The sequence below is a fragment of the Spea bombifrons genome, chromosome 8 (assembly GCF_027358695.1).
Source record: "Spea bombifrons isolate aSpeBom1 chromosome 8, aSpeBom1.2.pri, whole genome shotgun sequence".
NCBI classification, from domain to species: domain Eukaryota; kingdom Metazoa; phylum Chordata; class Amphibia; order Anura; family Pelobatidae; genus Spea; species Spea bombifrons.
The window spans coordinates 44846277-44867601 of record NC_071094.1 but is presented as its reverse complement, the minus strand read 5'-3'; the positions used below and the strand labels follow the sequence as shown (position 1 = coordinate 44867601).

At 47.5% G+C, this 21325-nt stretch overlaps 3 protein-coding genes across 3 annotated transcripts; 1 reads left to right on the top strand and 2 right to left on the bottom strand.

Annotated features, from left to right (window-relative positions):
* The first annotated feature begins 1108 nt into the window (after positions 1-1108).
* Positions 1109-7468, top strand: LOC128503081 (zinc finger FYVE domain-containing protein 1-like). Its single transcript, XM_053473097.1, has 11 exons — positions 1109-1247; positions 2678-3182; positions 3429-3646; positions 4313-4419; positions 4545-4653; positions 4891-4988; positions 5169-5286; positions 5933-6103; positions 6355-6532; positions 6887-6994; positions 7183-7468. The coding sequence occupies exons 1-11, from the start codon at positions 1146-1148 to the stop codon at positions 7413-7415; spliced, it is 1947 nt and encodes a 648-aa protein (XP_053329072.1). The 5' UTR covers positions 1109-1145; the 3' UTR covers positions 7416-7468.
* A 2655-nt stretch (positions 7469-10123) lies between these two features.
* On the bottom strand, positions 10124-12137 carry LOC128503105 (heat shock 70 kDa protein-like). Its single transcript, XM_053473127.1, has one exon. It carries the CDS (start codon positions 12135-12137, stop codon positions 10206-10208), a length of 1932 nt encoding a protein of 643 aa, XP_053329102.1. The 3' UTR covers positions 10124-10205.
* Positions 12138-15470: 3333 nt separating this feature from the next.
* Positions 15471-17857, bottom strand: LOC128503133 (heat shock 70 kDa protein-like). Its single transcript, XM_053473156.1, has one exon. It carries the CDS (start codon positions 17640-17642, stop codon positions 15711-15713), a length of 1932 nt encoding a protein of 643 aa, XP_053329131.1. The 5' UTR covers positions 17643-17857; the 3' UTR covers positions 15471-15710.
* Positions 17858-21325: the final 3468 nt, after the last annotated feature.

Here is a 21325-nt window from a genome sequence, read left to right as displayed (position 1 = left end):
GTGGCTGAAGGTGGTAACTGCTCAGGATTCCTTCCTTTGCCTCTTAATACATTTCTTAGCTTAGCCCTCACCTTAATGTCCTTTGTTTAAGATGCTGTCCCATTAAGACAAGAGCATTCATTACACTGTATTATGTTAAGCAAATAAACCTTAGCAGATCTGTAATTTTATTCTTCTAAAAGTTTGGTCGCTGGGCGCATTTCCACTTCCTAGGAAGCCGGGTCAGTTTTAGTAGTTTTACTATTGTTTTTTTTTAAAAGTTAGATCTAGGAGGCAACATTAGGATATATATATATATATATATATGTTAATATATATCTGGTAAATAATTCTTAAAGCCTCCACGCTCCCCTTGGTAAATGTATCCCATAGATGCAGTTGTACAGACTGCATTTCACCCGCAGGTCATGTAGGTGACAGTACACATTATAACGTAGGGTGGGCATATATAACAAGGGGTTAAATTACATATTAACTCTAAAGAACCAAAAGATAAATAGAAGATATATGGCATTCTTTTTGCACACCTGGTTCACTAGCTTTTGAGGGCTTCAACTCCCATCACCCTCACTACCATTCTGGCTAAGGGTGACGGGAGTTAAAGCTCGTCAGCCTGTTTTTTTTTTCTCATTGAAGAGAGAAGAAAAATCACATAAAAGTATGTATGTTGGTGCCTTTGTGTTCTTAAATTTTTATTTTTTTATGAATGAACAGAGGTTTACATTGTAGGTATGGGAACGGGTAAAGTCACAAGTACTGATCAGCTACTGAGTGCAAGGCTTATTAGCTACAAAGACTTAATGGTTTTTTTTTTTAAGCTTTATGGAAAACGGTGCTTAGAATTCCCACAAATCAATTTGCTTCAATTTTTCGTGACAAAATGTAAATTCCGGTCACACGTTCCTGCAAAGGTCTGTTGTGATTGATATGGTGACATTTTGATTTCTTATTGGGTTGTAAAAAAAAAGAAAAAAAGGAATCAAAGGGTTAAGTTCTAGGTTTAAAGGGACCTGCAGTACCCAGGCTGCCCACTGGGTGTCACTGCAGTCCTATGAGGTATCATGGTAAACAGCGAAAGTGAAAGGAATGATGTCATAGCTCCCATTATGTGCCTAGCTTCATGCTGCTGATGTGCTTCCTGGATCATGTCTGCACTACTTCTGCAGGACCCTCTGTCCCATCAGAAAGCCCACTCTGGGGAGGATGGGGGGAGCTTCCTGTTGGTGGATGAGGAGGAGAGCCTGCAGGTAGGCGGCCGAGGGGCGAGCAGGAGGCGGCCAGCGGTGTTCGTGGGCACTCTGTAAACTCTTTGTTTATGTCACGTGTTCTCTGCATGTATATTGTATGTTCACCGCTTAATATACACCGCAGATCTAGTAACAGGTTCAGGAACCCGGGGAGGACTACCGGCTGGCTATTTGCTGAAAAGTTTAGTAGCCAAATGTTAAATGAAGACGATACTTTGTTATTTTACTCGTAAAGGACTGGCCAAGGTCCAAGGTGTAAATATCAGCCTTAAAAAGATTAGGCCTAAGGGCGATACCAAGGCGCTGGCTCCGAGATGACCCCGAGGGTTTAAAGGGCCACAGCCACCGTCAGGGCCACAGCCACCGCCAGGGCCACAGCCACCACCAGGGCCACAGCCACCACCAGGGCCACAGTCACCGTCAGGGCCACAGCCACCGCCAGGGCCACAGCCACCGCCAGGGCCACAGCCACCACCAGGGCCACAGCCACCACCAGGGCCACAGCCACAGTCACCGTCAGGGCCACAGCCACCGTCAGGGCCACAGTCACCGTCAGGGCCACAGCCTCACTAAATGAATTTATTAAATCTGCCAGCAGCGCCTCGTTAATCCGGGAAACTGCTTTGGAGATATTTGGTTTGAAAGCAACGGATTATTTTACTTTAAGGAAGATTTGGGGCAAAAAGTGACAAAATTAGCTGATAACTTTCCTGTCAGAAAGTTCTCTCCCCGCCCTTACAACAACCGCCTGAACCAATCAACATCAATCACTATTACGCAATAGAATTAGTTAAATAGCGCCAGCATATTCTGTAGCGCTGCTGCGATAGAGAACAAAGAAAATAAGTAACAATGTAAAGGAGAAGAGGGTCCTGCTCCAAAAAGCTTACAATCTATCGGGAGGTTGAGGGGGGTAGGAGAAGGGCTGCAGTCAGTAAATTCACGATACAGAAGAGATACGTTAATGGGGAGGACTAATTGTGCAGATGCTGATAACTACAGTGAAGGCAGGGTTCGGTACGCTGTAAATAGGAGGGGAGCTGAGGAGGGAGGGGTGTGTGAGAGTGCGTGTAAGTATATGTTGTTAGCGTGAGTGTGTGTGCGTGTATATATGTGTGAATATATGTTAGTGTATAGTGTTGGAATGTGTAGGTGTATAAAGTTAGTCTGCTACTGTATGGCGTTAGAGTGCGTGGGTGTTAGAATGAGCTTATGTGTTAGCATGGGCATTTGTTTTATATGGGAGGGGGCATCAAAGGAATGCATCCAGGGGCCACTTATCTAAGGCTCACCTCTAGAGGGCTGCTCCCATTATATAAACATACGGGGGTTTCTGTATATATATATATATTGTTTAAACATCATTGAATGGGGTAATTTCATGTATTTTAGGAATACGGGTGGAGTTAGGTCATTGTTTTGTCCTCCAGGTCCGGGACGTGTCGGAATTCCTCGGGAAGCTCGGCTGCGGCCCTCAGCACCTCGTCAAAGTTCTGTGCATTTTCGGAAACACCGGGGACGGCAAATCCCACACGCTCAACGAGACGTTCTTTGGGGGGATCGAGGTCTTCAGAACGTCGCCGTCTCAGGATTCCTGCACGATGGGTGTGTGGGCCGCCTACGACCCGTCCCTCTCGCTCCTCATCCTTGACACGGAGGGGCTTCTGGGGGCCACAGACAAACAGAATCAGAGGCTGCGTCTGCTCCTGAAGATCCTGGCCGTCTCTGACCTGGTGGTGTACAGGACCCGCGCGGAGAGGTTGCACAACGACATGTTCCAGTTCCTGGGCAATGCCTCCAAGGCGTATTTGAGGTTCTTCACACCTGAGCTCAAGGCTTTATCTAATCGATGTGGACTGGAAGTCACGCTGTCCAGCCTGGGACCGGCCCTGATCGTCTTTCATGAGACCTCGCGGACCGATGTCCTGGGCCACGGTAGGGACCTTTAGGGGGCAGTTTCTAAGAAGGTCCTGGAGTCCAGTAGTGGTCCATCAAGAGATATATAATATATAATGTAAACATGCGCGGGATAGACATACGGCTCCTGAATCTAAGACGAGACCGACGACTGATTAAGGTTTGAGTCGTTACAGCAGGAGTTTCTAGACTAGACGGGGGCCGGATGGGGGCCGATCTACTGCCAGGTTCTGGGTTTCTATCACGTTCTCTGGTGCTTTGTAGGTAATAAGACCCCGGGGCAGGCGGAGATGGAGCTCCAGAAGCGATTCCATGACCTGGGAACCCCTCCCGAGGCCTTCAGCTCCATCCGCTACGTCGGGGTAAAGACCATCGTCCCCCCCACCGACATCTCCCGGTTGCAGGAGGTGGTGAGGAAGCAGGTGATGGATACGTCGTCGCGCTCGTCCAGGCCGCTGTCCCACGTCTTTAGTGCTCTGCAGGTACATCGAGGCACCGATGCTTTTACAACAGCCGCGTTTACTAGCGGGAATTCACTCCTTTTCTGCATCATTTTAGAAGCGCAATGTAATAAATACACAATTTGTGTATAAACAATCTAATAGTATTTAAAAAAAAACGTTTAAAATTAAATTAGATTTCTGACAATTCCTAATATAAGGGTAAAGATACATTTTTCAAAAATACTGCTCTGTTTTTTTTTTTTTTTTTACCCAAGTTGTAGTTTTTTGCCCCATAATATAAAGTTTTCAGGCAGCTGCATATCAGCCGTTTGTATGATTCTCACTCTGTTATCTGATCCCCGATCTACTAACCCCCCCGACTCCTTATCATACTGCCTGCGGGGAACAATAGAATGGCTCAATCTTAATCACCCAGTAGGACTCTCTGACTAATGAAAGTCTATGGAGGAAGGGACTTCATTAGCATCGCCATAAAGCATCAGCTCAGTGTGGTGTTTGACCCGGGAAAGTCACCCAAAATATCACATGACTGACAGCAACGGCAGCTCCAGGTCTGCAGATAAAGGGAGTTTATTGGGGGAAAATTAGATAAAACCAGGTTTTTTTCAATGCCAATTCCGTAGGCTTTAAGTCCTGCAGAGTCCTGCACCGGTCGCTGACCGTTACCTGCATTTTGTCTTCCAGAGGCTCAGTGAGAGATTCTCTGACGATATCCCCGAGGGGCAGATTCATGTGACCTCCTTTTTCCCCGATGAGTACTTTACCTGCTCCCTGCGGTGTCTCAGCTGCCGGTAAATATTTAAAATCGCACAGTTTCCATAAAATTGGATAAAAACTGTTTTAAAGTGAAATTAGGCCCCTGTTTACCCTTTATACGCTGGAGTTCTGCGCGAACGCCGTGTGATTATCTTCACAGATCGCGATGTAAGAACAGAATGAACCATCTGAAGGATGGCGTCCCCCACCAGGCGGATGGTTTGTGCCACTACGCCCACGAGTATGACAATAAAGTTTTCATTTGTAAGGTGAGTGAAAAGTTTGGAAAGTGATCTTATCACCATAGCAACCAATGGAATGGCCCAGTCGGCGGGGACATTCCATTGGTTGCTATGGTGATAAGATCGCGTTTTGCTCCAGAATCAGTTTGCAGACGGATCCTTCAGTATAGAAACGCTGAATTTGATGGCGGATCAGAACCGCTTCGACCCGTTTAGCCCGCCCTGGTCTTTGCTATTTAATAACTTGTTTTTCCTCCCCGACAGAGGTGCTACGAGGAGGGCAGAGAGGTGGTCGTGGTCCCGCAGACCGTGTCTTCTACAGATAACCCCTGGACGGGTCTCGCAAAATACGCGTGGGCCGGGTCAGTAGAGAGATCCAATATGATTGGTGGGATCAGTAGAACTGAACACAATACTCGGGGGGGTCTCCAGGGATCTGTAGTGATCTATTATGGGATCACTAGCTTCCTGGACCCTTTTGTCTCTTAGCTACACATATCTGTACCGACCTTCTGAAGTTCATACACGCGTGTCCTGTCCAGGTATGTTCTGGAGTGCCGTGTCTGTGGAATCATCTACCGGAGTCGGCAGTACTGGTACGGGAACAGAGACCCCGATGGATCCATCGTACGCCAAGAAGTTCGCCATGTTTGGTCTGAGGTACGAGAGGTCTCACTGATGAGTCAGCTATAAAGCAGAGCAAACCCTGTGACAGTGCACTTGAGTGTATGCTCACACTCACACATGCTAACACCATGCACAACACATGCACATTCTACGACCTAAACAGAAACACACATTACACGCTAACACCATACACTCACACACTCTAACATCATACAGTAACACACGTTACACTCTTAAAGCATACACTCACACATGCGAACACCATTCAAAACACATGCACATTCTAATACCATGCAGAAACACACACCATACAGTAACACACACTACACTCTAACAGCATATACTCGTACCTTGTACATGCTAAGACCACATACTAACCCATGCTCACTCACAAAGTCGCACTAACATCATACATTTACAAATACAAGCATTAGCTCTCTCCCATCATCCATGCGAGCTGCTGCCGCCATAATACGGTCATGTGATGTAACACTTGTTACGTGACCCCATTGGGCTCCTCAGTCACGGGGCCGCTTGGGTTCAGTGGACGGCAACTACCTTTTCTCTTATATTACGTCATTGGAGGTTCAAAAAGCCACTTATATGAGAGGGAAGTGATGTCATCGGAGCTCGCCGGTTGCCGTGCGCGTTGTCACGTTTCTCTTCTCTCTTCCGGCAGACTGACTCGTGCTCCTTGGATAAACACAACGCCGCGCAGCGCTTGCTGGACGGGGTCAACCTGGTCATTCAGTCTGTGAACGATTACAGCGCCGGCCCCACAAATATGGTGACTTCCTGGCTCACTGACAGAGTCGCGCCATCATATTGGAGACCCAACGCCGACATCAAGGTGGGGGTGACACCTCTACGAAGGTCGTTAAAGAGGTCACGTGTCACTTATCGAAACTCCTACATATTACACGTTAAATAAACCCATGAAATGGGGTTTACAGGTTAAAATAAGTCATGTGTAGCAAGTCTTTGGTGGATGCTGATTGGCTCCTGCAGTCTTAGGACGGGCGGGTTGGGGGAGGGGTCCGAGTCACTGACCATGAACAGACCAGTCCCTCTCTCCTCTTCTGATTATTGCACTTTCCGCAGGAGTGTCATGGCTGCAGAAGGCCCTTTGAGGTCGCCGAGAGGAAGCATCACTGTCGAGCCTGCGGAGAAGGTTTCTGCCATGAGTGTTCCAGACACTCCATGCCGGTCCCGGAGAGAGGATGGGGAGCGTCCCCAGTCCGCGTTTGTGATAAATGTCACAGCGCAGGAACCATGAAAGGTACGGTCACGTAACCCTCGGACACGGCGGGATTCAGACGGGTGGCTTCGATACATGTGGGTGAACTAGAACTTCGCAGACGATGTAGATCAGTGGCTGCAAGAGAAGTAATCCACTAGTCATTCACAATTTTGAATCATTCACAATTTTGGCCGGGAACACTTAACTGTCATGTGACGCAAAACATACGGTGATAGGTTGTTGCCATAGACAATGAGAAAAGCTCTTGTGTTGTTTCTGACTGAACCTTCAGAGGAAGGAATAAAATGTCAGATTATTAGCTGCCCGAGGTTTGGACGGCGCTTGTCAGTTGCACCTTTCTCTAAAAGTAAGAAGGTGTCCCCGTCCCGGCAGGTTTGCAGGTGCGTGAAGACGACGGGAGAAGTTTGCTGCCTCGCATGGTGACCGAAGTCGCTCAGAACTCTTTGGATAAAGCGTCGTCTGTGATACAGTATCCCCTGGGTAAGGCTCTGGGATTCCTTTTACAGCCTCTTTTTGTAATGTGTTTCTATCGAGGGGGGGAAACTAAGAATTGTGGCCCCCAACGTGCCGGCATGTGTGAAAGGGCAGTGAATGGGGCCGAATGAGTCGGAACTTCCGGCAGGTTCTGGGTCTCTGATTTGTATGAATTCTGCTTTCTGTGTTCTCAGGTTTCGTGAAGGACGTGGCACGGCCCAGCTACTGGGTATCCGACCAGGACATAACTAGCTGCCACGGATGCAAAAAGCCGTTCTCCCCCAAAATGTCCAAGCACCACTGTAGGTCATGTGGCCAAGGGTTTTGTGAGTCGTGCTCCGGCTGCCGGCGGCCGGTGCCCTCCCGCGGCTGGCATCACCCCGTCAGAGTATGTGACGCCTGCAACCGGAAAAAGGAAGACCTCTGAGGTGATCGAATTCCAAGACTGGACTGTACTTAACTCCTGATCCTTCAGAAAAAGATGAGCTTAAATCCCCCCTGTAGGTGATTCTGAAAAAATCATAGCACGTTTGATGAATTATGATGTCATTACCCTGCAGGAGAAATGGCGCTGATCTTCTGACCGATGAGGTTTCTCCACCAGAGCTGGAGACATGAAGATCAGGACTGTCTGCGGGACTCTTGGTGCCTGAGATAAGCTGTGATTTTTAGCTCTATTCCTCTTAAAGCCCCCTTGCATTTGGCATGGCTGGTGTCCCAATACTGCCCCCTGCAGTTTGACCCCATGGCAGCTGCTGGGCTTTCTAGTTGGTCTTTTACCCTGGTGTAACAAATACGTAGACAATCTTAAAACATTGAGTCTTAGGCTGTGACCTTGTAGGACTTTGGGGGCGTCTCTAGCAATAAGTCACCCTATGCCACATTCTATCCTGAAATCCCAGTTCACCTGCAGCCGTTCCAGAACTGGAAATGATCCCCTGCTTAAAAGTAATACCAACCCTACTTAAGCAGATCTCGCTTCACTTTAACCTCCTCACTTAAAATGTAGCGCACTCGGGAAACAAAGTATCGTTTCATCAATGCACCCCCACTCCGCTCCTCAGGGAACACCTCTGCCTTCTTACCCCAAGCCTCATCACCCCTGCAGTACCGCTGTTCAATGAGCCATTGTAGGGCCATGTCGACTTGGCACAGTCTCCATAGTTAATTTCTGTAAGTTATGATGTCATATCCCCGCACTTAGCAGTAAGGACGGTGGCACAGAGGGGACAGCTGGTGGTGGCTTAGGGCAACGGTGAAGGTAAATATGCCACCGACGATAACTTTAATCTTCTGGGTCGGAGAAGGCAACTATTGCGGCTTTATTCACTAAACATTTGCAGGCAACGTTCTATGCATAATTAACAGCCAACCAAGGTGAACGCCTTCTGGGAGATGGGCCGAAGTGGCCCCGTGTAAATGAGCGAGATGAAATGCTTCATTTTACTGCCATTTGCCTGTAACTCACCATTTAGTAGATACACCCCCCTATATCTGCTGAAATAAGCATGATTTCCTGATGTTCGAGGAGAAGAAATGCAGACAGAGCACTGTCCAGATTTGTATAATATCAGGTTATTTTACTCTGCGTAATAAGCGTAAATTTAGGTTTCTCTATAGAAACGTCGTTTAAATATCCAGGGAAATCTGCTTTACGTAAATCGACCTTTTCTTTCCAAATCTCATTATGCTGCACGCATGGGATGACTTTAAATGGAAATGTTATTTATCAGCTCCAATTAAATGCAAATTGGATAAAAAAAATCTATATAGGTCGAATATTAAGTATCTTAAAATAGAAATAGTTATTCCTCCCCGAAAGAGAGGACTGGTATCCACGTATGTTAAAGGGAAATAGCACTTTGTTATATGTGTAATTATTATTTTTATTGAGCCTGGACTGGATATAAAGTTTCTTCTGACACGATACCTTTACATTGATGCTCTTACAGCTATTAAAGTGTTAATCCTAAACTCCGGTACTGGTAATGCTTGTAGCTCAACTGGTCTCCACCATCCCAAATTACGAAACATTTTCCCAAAATCCCAGTGACACTTGATCTATACCTGCATTTGTTTTTAGTTTAATTTTTTTTGCCCCAAAATGCCAAAGAATGAAAACAGCAGTACCTCAGGGGTGGGATCTGAGTATTTACCCAGTCTTCTGATTGGGTGCCTATAGATTATGGTTTTTACGATCCTTCCGCATATACGCCATATATGCTGCTGTTATACAGACTGCTGTGCTGGTGACCGGGGTGGATTATAGGATGGTGCCCGGGGCACTGCAGGGGAGCCCACGTCGCTGCCTTTGGTCTCGTCTTAGATTCAGGAGCCGTATGCATGTTTAAATACCCTCACTATATATCCCTCTACCACTTCTGCTGGGAGGCTGTTCCACTTATCAACCACCCTCTCAGAAAAGTGTTACATCACCGGAATCCGTACTGGGTTTCACGCCCAGACTCATCAAAACATTTTGAAGGCCCGATATGCCTCTGCCTAATCACGGAATGCATAATATTCCCCCCAGCAATTAATACATCATATAGGACTAGGTCAGTCCTTACCACAGGGGAAGACCCCTAGGGCTCAATCAAGGACCCCCCCATCCCAAGCACCCTGCAAACTCATGCTTTAGTAGTTATGCTCCTATGAAGACCTCGCAAGGCAGATGTTCATCGAGAAGGAAGAACTACAAAAGTTAAGTGAACATCTGCCCTTGCTGTTATTACCCTTTTATTTACCACAATCACTGCCCCAATGACCAATCCTAGAGATCTACAAATAAATTACCAAGAAAGGACGCACAACTACGTTTTGCTTTATTTTATTGAAATGTAACAGATCAGTACAAAGTTCCATTTAAGAACCAAGTAGAAAACACAACATTGTGTTCTCTTTATAAATATATTAAATATGTCAAAAATATAACGACAAAAAGTAGAACACAGAACTGTTTTTGAAACAATTGGTCAAAAGTAAAAGTGCACGGAGATAAAGGGTCTTCAGACTAACAGTGAAGACACAAAACGGTGGAACATCTGCTGCTAATACTGATATTTTCAGTAAGTCGCCAGTCCATACGCAGACATCTCGGTTCCCACATACGGGACGAAATAGCAATTTCATGCATAAGTCTTTAACGTTTATTTAAATTATTGTTAGCTGTATTCTCTTATGAGAATGTCTGGAAAACGGCTGGTATAGAAGTTTGTTAATCCACCTCCTCGATGGTGGGGCCGGAGCTGCTGCCCTGCCGGGCCTGAGCTCCACAGCTGGAGGCTGGCATACCGCCTGGCATGCCTCCCTGGTACAGTTTAGTTATGATGGGCTGACACACCTTCTCCAGCTCCTTCTGCTGATGGACGTACTCCTCCTTCTCCGCAAGCTGGTTGCTTTCCAGCCAGGAGATGGTCTCCTGGCACTTCTCAGAGATGGTCCTCTTGTCGTCCTCACTGATTTTCCCCTTCATGTTTTCATCCTCCACCATGCTCTTAATGTTGAAGGCATAGGATTCAAGAGAGTTCTTGGCAGCGATCTTCTCTCTTTGGGCATCATCGTCAGCCTTGTACATCTCAGCGTCCTGAACCATCTTCTCAATCTCTTCTTTGCTCAGACGGCCTTTGTCATTTGTTATTGTGATCTTGTTCTGTTTGCCAGAGCTCTTATCCACAGCCGAGACGTTGAGGATTCCGTTGGCATCAATATCAAAGGTGACCTCGATTTGGGGCACCCCTCGAGGAGCAGGGGGGATGCCACTTAGCTCAAATTTGCCCAAGAGGTTGTTGTCTTTGGTCATGGCCCTCTCACCCTCATACACTTGAATGAGGACACCTGGCTGGTTGTCAGAGTAGGTGGTGAAGACCTGCGTCTGCTTGGTAGGGATGGTTGTGTTGCGTTTGATAAGGACTGTCATGACTCCTCCAGCTGTTTCCAAGCCCAGAGAAAGCGGAGCCACATCAAGCAGAAGCAAGTCTTGAACGTTTTCAGATTTGTCTCCCATCAGGATGGCAGCTTGAACAGCAGCTCCGTAAGCCACGGCCTCGTCAGGGTTGATGCTCTTGTTCAGTTCTCTTCCATTGAAGAAGTCCTGCAGCAACTTCTGAACTTTGGGGATACGTGTGGAGCCTCCAACCAGGACAATTTCGTGGATCTGAGACTTGTCCAGCTTGGCATCTCTCAGGGCCTTTTCTACAGGTTCCAGGGTGCCTCTGAAGAGGTCAGAGCACAGCTCCTCAAAGCGGGCCCTGGTGATGGATGTGTAGAAGTCAATGCCCTCAAACAGGGAATCGATTTCAATGCTGGCCTGGGAGCTGGAGGACAGGGTACGCTTGGCTCTCTCGCAGGCTGTCCTCAACCTCCTCAGTGCTCTTTTGTTCTGGCTAATGTCCTTTTTGTGCTTACGCTTGAATTCTTCCACAAAGTGGTTCACCATACGATTATCAAAGTCTTCTCCTCCCAGGTGAGTGTCACCAGCTGTGGCTTTCACCTCAAATATGCCATCATCAATGGTGAGGATGGAAACATCAAAGGTGCCGCCTCCCAGATCGAAGATGAGCATGTTGCGCTCCCCACGAGATCCCTTGTCCAGGCCGTAAGCGATAGCGGCTGCTGTGGGCTCGTTGATGATTCTCAGTACGTTCAGTCCTGCGATAACACCGGCATCTTTGGTGGCCTGGCGCTGAGAGTCGTTAAAGTAAGCTGGCACGGTGATGACAGCATTGGTGACTGTGTGTCCCAGGTACGCCTCTGCTGTCTCCTTCATCTTCAGCAGCACCATGGAGGAGATCTCCTCAGGGGAGAAGGTTTTCTCCTCACCTTTATACTCCACTTTCACCTTTGGCTTCCCCCCATCGCTCACCACCTGGAAGGGCCAGTGCTTCATGTCCGACTGCACCACAGAATCGTTGAATTTCCTGCCGATCAGCCTCTTGGCATCGAAGACTGTGTTCTGTGGGTTCAGCGCCACCTGGTTCTTGGCGGCATCTCCGATCAGTCTCTCGGTGTCGGTGAAGGCCACGTAGCTGGGGGTGGTGCGGTTTCCCTGGTCGTTGGCAATGATTTCCACCTTACCGTGCTGAAAAACACCCACACAGGAGTATGTGGTGCCCAGATCAATGCCAATAGCAGTGCCTTTAGGTGCCATGTTGTTTTATGGAGTGCAGGCTCTGGAGCTCTTCTGGAATAGACAGACGTCTGTTATATCTCGTGCTGTGCTGTGCTGTGCTGTGCTGTGCTGTGCTGTGCTGTGCTGTGCTGTGCTGTGCTGTGCTTCTCCTCTGCTTCTCCTCTGCTTCTCCTCTGCTTCTCCTCTCCGTAGCCGGTAATGGCTGCTCTCCTCAGTAATACCGAGTATCAGCTCCGCTAACTACTTCACCCTCGCCACACATGCTTTTTTTTATACAGAACTGAGTAGCGGCCGCCCTGAACGTTTTAGCCAATCGCAGCGCGGTACTCACCAAAACATTCACTGTCGCCTTAGAAACATTCCCGAAAGTTCCCGAAGTCTCCTCACTCACGGCCAATCAGCTTTCCGTTCATTCTCAAAGAACATTCGCGATGATTCCAGCTGATCGCTGGAGCTGTCCAATCACTGAAGCTGGAATGGCCGTGAGGTAATTGACTGACAGAATCTGCTAGAACCATCTAGGCTGAGGTCCGGAAGCACGGCGTTTGCGGCCAATCAGCGCGGAGCTGGGCGGGAGGGGTGTGGCTTGGTGCTGCTTGCTCTAGTGAGTGCTGGATGTTTCTGCGCGCTGGGGGTCCGTATGGGATATGCTGGAAAGGGTTAATAACATGGAGCTGCTAATTACCGAGCCCATTCATTAATACTGGATACAATGTAACAATAAGCAGAATGTCTGCACGGGAGCGGGAAATACTTTTATTTAGTTTTAACTCTTAATTTGCCACGAAGGAGGGCAGTTAAATGCCCCTCCCCCATACATATAGCAAGGCATTATTATGTCTGTCATATATGTGTCTCTATTATGTTGTATGGATCTATATACTGGGGGGAGGGGTGGTATCCAGCCTGCGGCTGCTGGCCTTAAAGTGCCAGGATCTCTTTTCATCCCTAGTCAGCGTCACCAGCCTGTAGCGTTTTACGGCTTATAACAGTCCATGAAGTGTGTGGGATAATTAGGAGATGATTGATGAGCAGGATCGTTGCAAGTTGACATTCAGGTTCCTTTTTGGGACAGCCTGGCAAGGGTTTCAATCAGAGGCCGGCTGTCTGTTTCCCTGTTACTAGCTAGAGGTTCCTGTGTGTACCTCAACAATCAGATCTCAGTGCACATGGACATCAGCGAGCAAGCAGGGGGGCCGAGCCTGTGCAGTTTACCAAAGACGATTGGGACAAATTTTTATTTGGAAAATAAATAAATTGGAAAATAAATTCTATAGACCCCCCCCCCCACGATTGCCAACATCATTTAACTGCAGTGAGAGGAAAACGTGAGACATCAGCACTTTGCCACAGTGACCTTTCTGCAACCAGAGGTGTCCCACAGCTCCAAAAAGACCTGGGTGAAGCCCAATAATACCTGAGCCAAAATATTTCCTGACCTTTTCTGGAATTCCTTTTCGCATTTCTACATGTAATAGCTCATTTATGCGATAGATAGTGTGTTAAAGTGTTATATGTAGAGGTGAAGCTAGAATAAAAGGTGAGAGAAAAATATTCCCCAGGCCCTTTATCCTTTATCTATCTGCTTTCCAACCTCCTGTGTTTTTCCTCCCCATTTCAAAGCGGGGCCATTTGTATCATGGGCACCCGCAGAAGCACCCAGTAGTCCCTGTCTCTGCAGTGTCCGGTGCAGCCGAAACAGAGCAGTGAAATATGTGACCCTACAGATTAGTGACCTCAATTGGTGACCCCCTCCTACTAACACTATACACTTACTCTAACACTATACACTTATACCCACATGCTCACTCTAACTTAAAGACAAGTACTCACTCTCTCTTACCCCCTCCTAGATGCCGCTAACCCTAGGCTCGAAATACTGGCGCAAAATACTAACATACACACTCAACAGTACACACATGCTAACACCATACACTAACACACTAAAACCATATACTTAAATATACTATACACACACACCATATACAAACTCGCTAACAGCATAAACTCAATGGGCTGGGCTGACATGAATAGATGGGGTTAAAAACAATATAGAGGAGGAAAAGAGTTAAGGAGGGAAAGGTAAAAGGTTAAGGGGTGAGAGCAGGACCTTTCCGGAACTTCTTTTGTTAGGTGCAAAGATTTTTTGGCTTAGGCCACCTACACCTATTCGTACGGTGGTAGACCCTCAGCCACTGCTTGATAGGCCAGTTACAAAGATCCCTTTTCTCCCCTGCTGCCCCATTGAGGTGCCAATTTTAGTCCCATTTGAGCTGCCGTGTACATGTGTCATGAACCGGGGGAGCAGGTCTAGTAGGAGCCCAGGTGCAGGGGATACGAGGGGCTCTGTCTGTACCCCACGATGCATTATGGTCTAGGGTTGTTACAGACAGGCGCAGGAATAAACCACAGACAACAGATCTGGATTAAGAGTTGTATTGAATACGATGGTACAACAATATATATATGCAATGGAAGTTACTTGGCAGGAAGCCCTCTTGCGGGGCACACGGCAGATAAGCCCGCTTGCGGGGCACACGGCAGATAAGCCCGCTTGCGGGGCACACGGCAGATAAGCCCGCTTGCGGGGCACACGGCAGATAAGCCCCCTTGCGGGGCACACGGCAGATAAGCCCCCTTGCGGGGCACACGGCAGATAAGCCCCCTTGCGGGGCACACGGCAGGTACTGGAGCAAGGCAGGTACTGGAGCAAGGCAGGTACTGGAGCAAGGCAGGTACTGGAGCAAGGCAGGTACTGGAGCAAGGCAGGTACTGGAGCAAGGCAGGTACTGGAGCAAGGCAGGTACTGGAGCAAGGCAGGTAGTCCTCTGACTTCAATGTCAAGGCCCAGACTGCAGGGCTGGGCAGGCTTATAAAGGCTGTGATAATCAGGTAGCAAGGTGCACCTGGACATGATAATCAGCCAGAGTGGTCTGAGTGGCAAGGGCGGCCACTAGTGGTCGGCAAATGAAAATGAACAACAAAGTTTGAACAAGTCCAGCTAGCGCATGGTGAAACGTGACAACATGTTACTATAGTCCCTCATTTATAAGGGGCATTTCCTATGAAAAATGACATCATCGTAGCGAGCAAAGGTATGATCCAATGAAAAGTATGTGTACGTTGGCTAGTGTGTCTGTTAGGACCGTTTCCAAACTTTGCCCCAGAACTTCTCTTTACAGGATGTCCCGTTATAATTGGGGCAATATAGTTACAGTTAATAAATATCACCTACAGTAAAATCTATAAAAATGGAGAGAGGCGTTGAGGCAAACAATGAAAACAGAAGAAAAACGAGAGTGAACTGACACAGACAAAAAAGTTACATTTAATTTTTTTATTATTATTATTAAAATAGAGAAAATGTTTCAGTGCAAAACTCCACCCCAAAGTAACCAGCGTCGACTGTTCCTTAACAACACATTATAACCAAACAGTCACGTGTACAATGACAGTCACAAATAAAATTAACAAAAATCTGTTTTCTTTAACACTTTCAAAAAGTTCATATGTCACATCTCCTGTATGGGTAAATGGAAAGCTAGCTGTGCAAATAACAGTCTGAACTCTATTTGACCCCTCAAAAAAGTTTTAATCCACCTCCTCGATGGTGGGGCCGGAGCTGCTGCCCTGTCGGGCCTGAGCTCCGCAGCTGGAGGCTGGCATACCGCCTGGCATGCCTCCCTGGTACAGTTTAGTTATGATGGGCTGACACACCTTCTCAAGCTCCTTCTGCTGATGGACGTACTCCTCCTTCTCCGCAAGCTGGTTGCTCTCCAGCCAGGAGATGGTCTGCTGGCACTTCTCAGAGATGGTCCTCTTGTCGTCCTCACTGATTTTCCCCTTCATGTTTTCATCCTCCACCATGCTCTTAATGTTGAAGGCATAGGATTCAAGAGAGTTCTTGGCAGCGATCTTCTCTCTTTGGGCATCATCGTCAGCCTTGTACATCTCAGCGTCCTGAACCATCTTCTCAATCTCTTCTTTGCTCAGGCGGCCTTTGTCATTTGTTATCGTGATCTTGTTCTGTTTGCCAGAGCTCTTATCCACAGCCGAGACATTGAGGATTCCGTTGGCATCAATATCAAAGGTGACCTCGATTTGGGGCACCCCTCGAGGAGCAGGGGGGATGCCACTAAGCTCAAATTTGCCCAAGAGGTTGTTGTCTTTGGTCATGGCCCTCTCACCCTCATATACTTGAATGAGGACACCTGGCTGGTTGTCAGAGTAGGTGGTGAAGACCTGCGTCTGCTTGGTAGGGATGGTTGTGTTGCGTTTGATAAGGACTGTCATGACTCCTCCAGCTGTTTCCAAGCCCAGAGAAAGCGGAGCCACATCAAGCAGAAGCAAGTCTTGAACGTTTTCAGATTTGTCTCCCATCAGGATGGCAGCTTGAACAGCAGCTCCATAAGCCACGGCCTCGTCAGGGTTGATGCTCTTGTTCAGTTCTCTCCCATTGAAGAAGTCCTGCAGCAACTTCTGAACTTTGGGGATACGTGTGGAGCCTCCAACCAGGACAATTTCGTGGATCTGAGACTTGTCTAGCTTGGCATCTCTCAGGGCCTTTTCTACAGGTTCCAGGGTGCCTCTGAAGAGGTCAGAGCACAGCTCCTCAAAGCGGGCCCTGGTGATGGATGTGTAGAAGTCAATGCCCTCAAACAGGGAATCGATTTCAATGCTGGCCTGGGAGCTGGAGGACAGGGTACGCTTGGCTCTCTCACAGGCTGTCCTCAACCTCCTCAGTGCTCTTTTGTTCTGGCTGATGTCTTTTTTGTGCTTACGCTTAAACTCCTCTACAAAGTGGTTCACCATACGATTATCAAAGTCCTCTCCACCCAGGTGAGTGTCACCAGCTGTGGCTTTCACCTCAAATATGCCATCATCAATGGTGAGGATGGAAACATCAAAGGTGCCGCCTCCCAGATCGAAGATGAGGATGTTGCGCTCCCCACGAGATCCCTTGTCTAGGCCGTAAGCGATAGCGGCTGCTGTGGGCTCGTTGATGATTCTCAGTACGTTCAGTCCTGCGATAACACCAGCATCTTTGGTGGCCTGGCGCTGAGAGTCGTTAAAGTAAGCTGGCACGGTGATGACAGCATTGGTGACTGTGTGTCCCAGGTACGCCTCTGCTGTCTCCTTCATCTTCAGCAGCACCATGGAGGAGATCTCCTCAGGGGAGAAGGTTTTCTCTTCACCTTTATACTCCACCTTCACCTTGGGCTTCCCCCCATCGCTGACCACCTGGAAGGGCCAGTGCTTCATGTCCGACTGCACCACAGAATCGTTGAATTTCCTGCCGATCAGCCTCTTGGCATCAAAGACTGTGTTCTGTGGGTTCAGCGCCACCTGGTTCTTGGCGGCATCTCCGATCAGTCTCTCGGTGTCGGTGAAGGCCACGTAGCTGGGGGTGGTGCGGTTTCCCTGGTCGTTGGCAATGATTTCCACCTTGCCGTGCTGGAAAACACCCACACAGGAGTATGTGGTGCCCAGATCAATGCCGATAGCAGTGCCTTTAGGTGCCATGCTTTTGTATGGAGTGCAGGATCTGGAGCTCTTCTGTCTGCAGTAACTTTGTTAGGAAAGGCTTCTCTCTGCTGTGAATTAGGATAACTGCTCAGTGGTGCCGAGTATCAGCTCTGTGCAGTGCCTCTCCCTTCTGAGCCCGATAGCGGATAACTGCTCCAACAGCCGAAACAACGTCAATTTATATTACAGAGCGCTGTATTCCTCTGCCCCTCTCAGCCAATCACAGCGCGGTCCTCACCTAACCATCCACCGTCACCTTAGTAACCTTCCCGAATGTTCCCGAGTCTGCCTCACTCCCAGCCAATCAGCGTGCAGCTGTACTCACGCGCAAGTCCAGGAACTTTCGCGACGTTTCCAGCGGTTCGTGTATCTATCCAATCAGCGGCTTCGGCGGTGACGTGACGTCGATGTCGGGTAGAAGTTGCTCGAGACATCTAGAGAGAGGTCCTGCAGCCCTGACTGAACGGCCAATCGGCGCAGAGCTGGCTGACAGGGGCCGCGCTTCTCGTGTCTGTTCCAGAAATCTCTGGAAATAATTTCTCATTCCAGGGATTGAACGGTAAGAATTGATCGTGATTTCACCTCAAAAATCTGCCCCGGGGCAAATCCGGGAGAGTCTGGTGAATGCCTCTAGACTTTCACATAATACAATTTCTAGTAAAAATTATAGGGAAATTTCAAATACCCCCCTCCCCAGCTAATTTTAACCAAAAATACATAATTTTACTTTATACCAATTATTAATTTTCGCTATATTAAAATGCATTTATATTTATATAGCTAAAGCCTATTCAACTGTAATTGTTTCATAAAAATATGAAATACCAATGAAATATGAAATATTGATTAAATTACCTTCCGCGTTATTACTACCCACGGTTCTACCCTCCACACACACTACAATTCAAGTGTTTTTTCCTCATAGAATTGTCTTACATTAAGGCTTTTTTTCTTCCGATACGATCCGTTGTCTTTTATTTTTATGATGCCATCCATGGGCTGTTTTACGGCTTCTCTGAGTTTATTCACACTCTTAGAAACATTGGAAATGCCGCGGTGGATCCCGGAAGACCCTGTTTTTTTTGTGGGGGATGTTGGTTGACCTTTTGGCTCCGACATTCCCTTGAAGCCTTCAGCGGGACCAAGAAGATCTGGCCATGCTATGGTTCTAGGAAGATCTGGCCAGAAGAGGAAGATTGGTGTCCTCTGTGGCCTTACATGGAGTTCTCGCCGTCACTTCTCTTCACTTGACGATATCTTGGGCTTTGCCACCGAAATCGCAACTCTCCTTTTTGGCTAAGATCAAGTGACTACCTGTGAGACGGGAAAACTTAGTCCTCTGGCCTTCAGGTCAAAGCACATTGCAGTCCAGCCTTGGTGGCCTGCCTGGTTGTGGCATGGTGGTGGGGTTCACCAGTTACCTCACTGGGTATGTTTGCTGGTAAGAGTGCCGAACCACCATGGACCCTTTACGTGGCAGTTAATCACGTGGTTTAGTGTGCCAAAGCTCTTCCTGCAGCAAAAGCTCACTGGGATTGGACCTTCATAGCCTATACCGAAACACAACTCTCCAGCAAACTCTCCCTTTAGTGAATAAACTCCAGTGGAAGAATGGAGTTAGGAACTTTAAGAAAGATAATTTTCGCTGGTTGCATTCTGTTCCTTGCTGTTCCTCTCTGTCACCCCTAGAGGGAGCAACAATACAGACGGTAGAAGAAGTTTCTTTGCGGTCATCATGTCGGGCTTCATAATTTTTGCCAGGAACACTTAATTGTCATGTGACACAGAAGCAGACACCGATAGGCTGTTGCCATAAGAACTGAAAAACCTTATTAAATGGGTACATTTGTTTTTTATCGTCTGTACACAAGATGAACGAAGTAACAAAAACAAAACCTACACCTACAGTCTTGACTTCCATGTAAAACCTACTTTGTGGTCCCAAAGATAGGCCTTGTGTTTCCCAACTAGAATTCCAGGCATATCTCTACTATTAGAGCGCATTAATAAGACGGAAGTGGTTGAGACATCTCCTGGGGCCATGTGAGGACATCATTGAAAGGTCACTGAGTCATAGCTCAAGGGTGAAAGATGAGGATCACAATATAGGAATGTTCTCCAACCCCTGGAAACTGGCTGAGGGTCCCAGGGGCGAAGGGGGGGGGTGCTTCCAGACACAAAAGCAATGAGGGACACCTGGAAATCGTTTTTTCAAGCAAACTTTCTTTTTAACTCTTGGAGTGCCAGGTGCAGTACTTGTGTTGAGGTATTACTATAAGGTGCTTTACAGTTTCCTAATTTCTTGGGAAGGTTGTGTTGTAGTTGAACACTCGGCTCGGCTCTGGCTAGTAAACAAAGTAGAAGAGCTGGAGCCGAGCATGTGGCTCGTTTGGCCCTCCTCTAGATTTTGGAGGGCCAGACGCTTTGCTTTTGCTGTCTGTGTTGTGGTAATGAAGGGCCAAACAAACTCTTGATAAATTGGCTGTTTTGCTGAATGCTGACCGGCGGGGTGGGAAGAATATTCATGTGCTGTTTATTACTTTCTGAATGTTTCTTTGGATTCAATTACTTGCTACTATGTATCACGGGGCATCGCTAACTCAGGGATTGCATTACGTTTGTTTATAAAGGGCCAGCAGATTCTGTAGCCCAATTATAATAGAAGGACAGCCAAAAATAACATTAAAAAATACTATACAATTTGAGAGTAATGTTAACAGAGATAAGACATACTGGGACAGTCGGTGGAGGTGCAGAAGAGAGCCCTGATCCTATGAGCTTACAATCTATTAGATAATTGTGGGGGATGAGTCAGAAGGAGAGGGGCTGCTTGGGTGACAATAATTTGATAGCAATGAGGCTTATGTGGAGAAGCCAGTGGCCGGAGATCTTCAAGGTCAGGGAGGACCGATGAGGGCTGAGGGTAAGTTTCTTTAAATTGGTGGGGGTTTAGCGAGCATTTGAAGTAAATAGGGGATCGTCTGACAGAATGGGGCAGGAAATTCCAGAGAATGGGAATAACAATGTATAATACGTGGCCAGAATTACGTGTCCTGTGATGTTGTACAGATCTCTACAGTCCTCTGTGTTGTTATCAAGTGAAGCTACCTCCGGGATGTCTTCTTCTGGCACCCATATGGCTAAATACCCAGGAACTGAACCCGATTTATGGAGGATCCTTATCTTATAGCCGAACGGTTTAAATGTAACTATTTGAAAGACAAAGGGTTTCTTTGTAATGTTTACCGAGCCAATTCGGTCTCAATTAGTGTTAAAATTACAATTGTGGTTGATATGGGAAGCTTTTCTTTTATGATGTCATATTCACAACTTCGCATTGGGGATATCATAGAGTTAACTCCTGACCCGGTTGGGTGAAAAGAGAGAGTATTTGGTATTTATTTATATAGACGAAAGTCCTGGCTAATTAAAATTAAGCCCTAGAGGGGAAGCCGACTTAGTAGAGATTAAACAATTTGCTTGGTATTAGTGGTGGGGGGAGAGGGGACGGGTGAGGGAGAGATTCTGCAGAGAAGGGGCTGGAGTGGGGTGTGGATGAAATTGTACTGGAGGGAAGCAGATAGGGAGGGAGAGAACCATAGGGAGAGAGGCTGGGAGAGTGAGGGGCAGCAGAGCCAGAGAAAGGGGGGGAGAGGGAGGGTGAAATTGGGGAGCCCAAA

Excerpts from the sequence above, each read along its gene's own strand:
- LOC128503081 (XM_053473097.1), top strand. The coding sequence starts at position 1,146 with ATGTCTGCACTACTTCTGCAGGACCCTCTGTCCCATCAGAAAGCCCAC. Across the intron at positions 3,647-4,312 it reads ACGTCTTTAGTGCTCTGCAG|AGGCTCAGTGAGAGATTCTC; the intron begins GTACATCGAGGC and ends TTTGTCTTCCAG. Across the intron at positions 4,989-5,168 it reads GCAAAATACGCGTGGGCCGG|GTATGTTCTGGAGTGCCGTG; the intron begins GTCAGTAGAGAG and ends TGTCCTGTCCAG.
- LOC128503105 (XM_053473127.1), bottom strand. The coding sequence starts at position 12,137 with ATGGCACCTAAAGGCACTGCTATTGGCATTGATCTGGGCACCACATAC.
- LOC128503133 (XM_053473156.1), bottom strand. The coding sequence starts at position 17,642 with ATGGCACCTAAAGGCACTGCTATCGGCATTGATCTGGGCACCACATAC.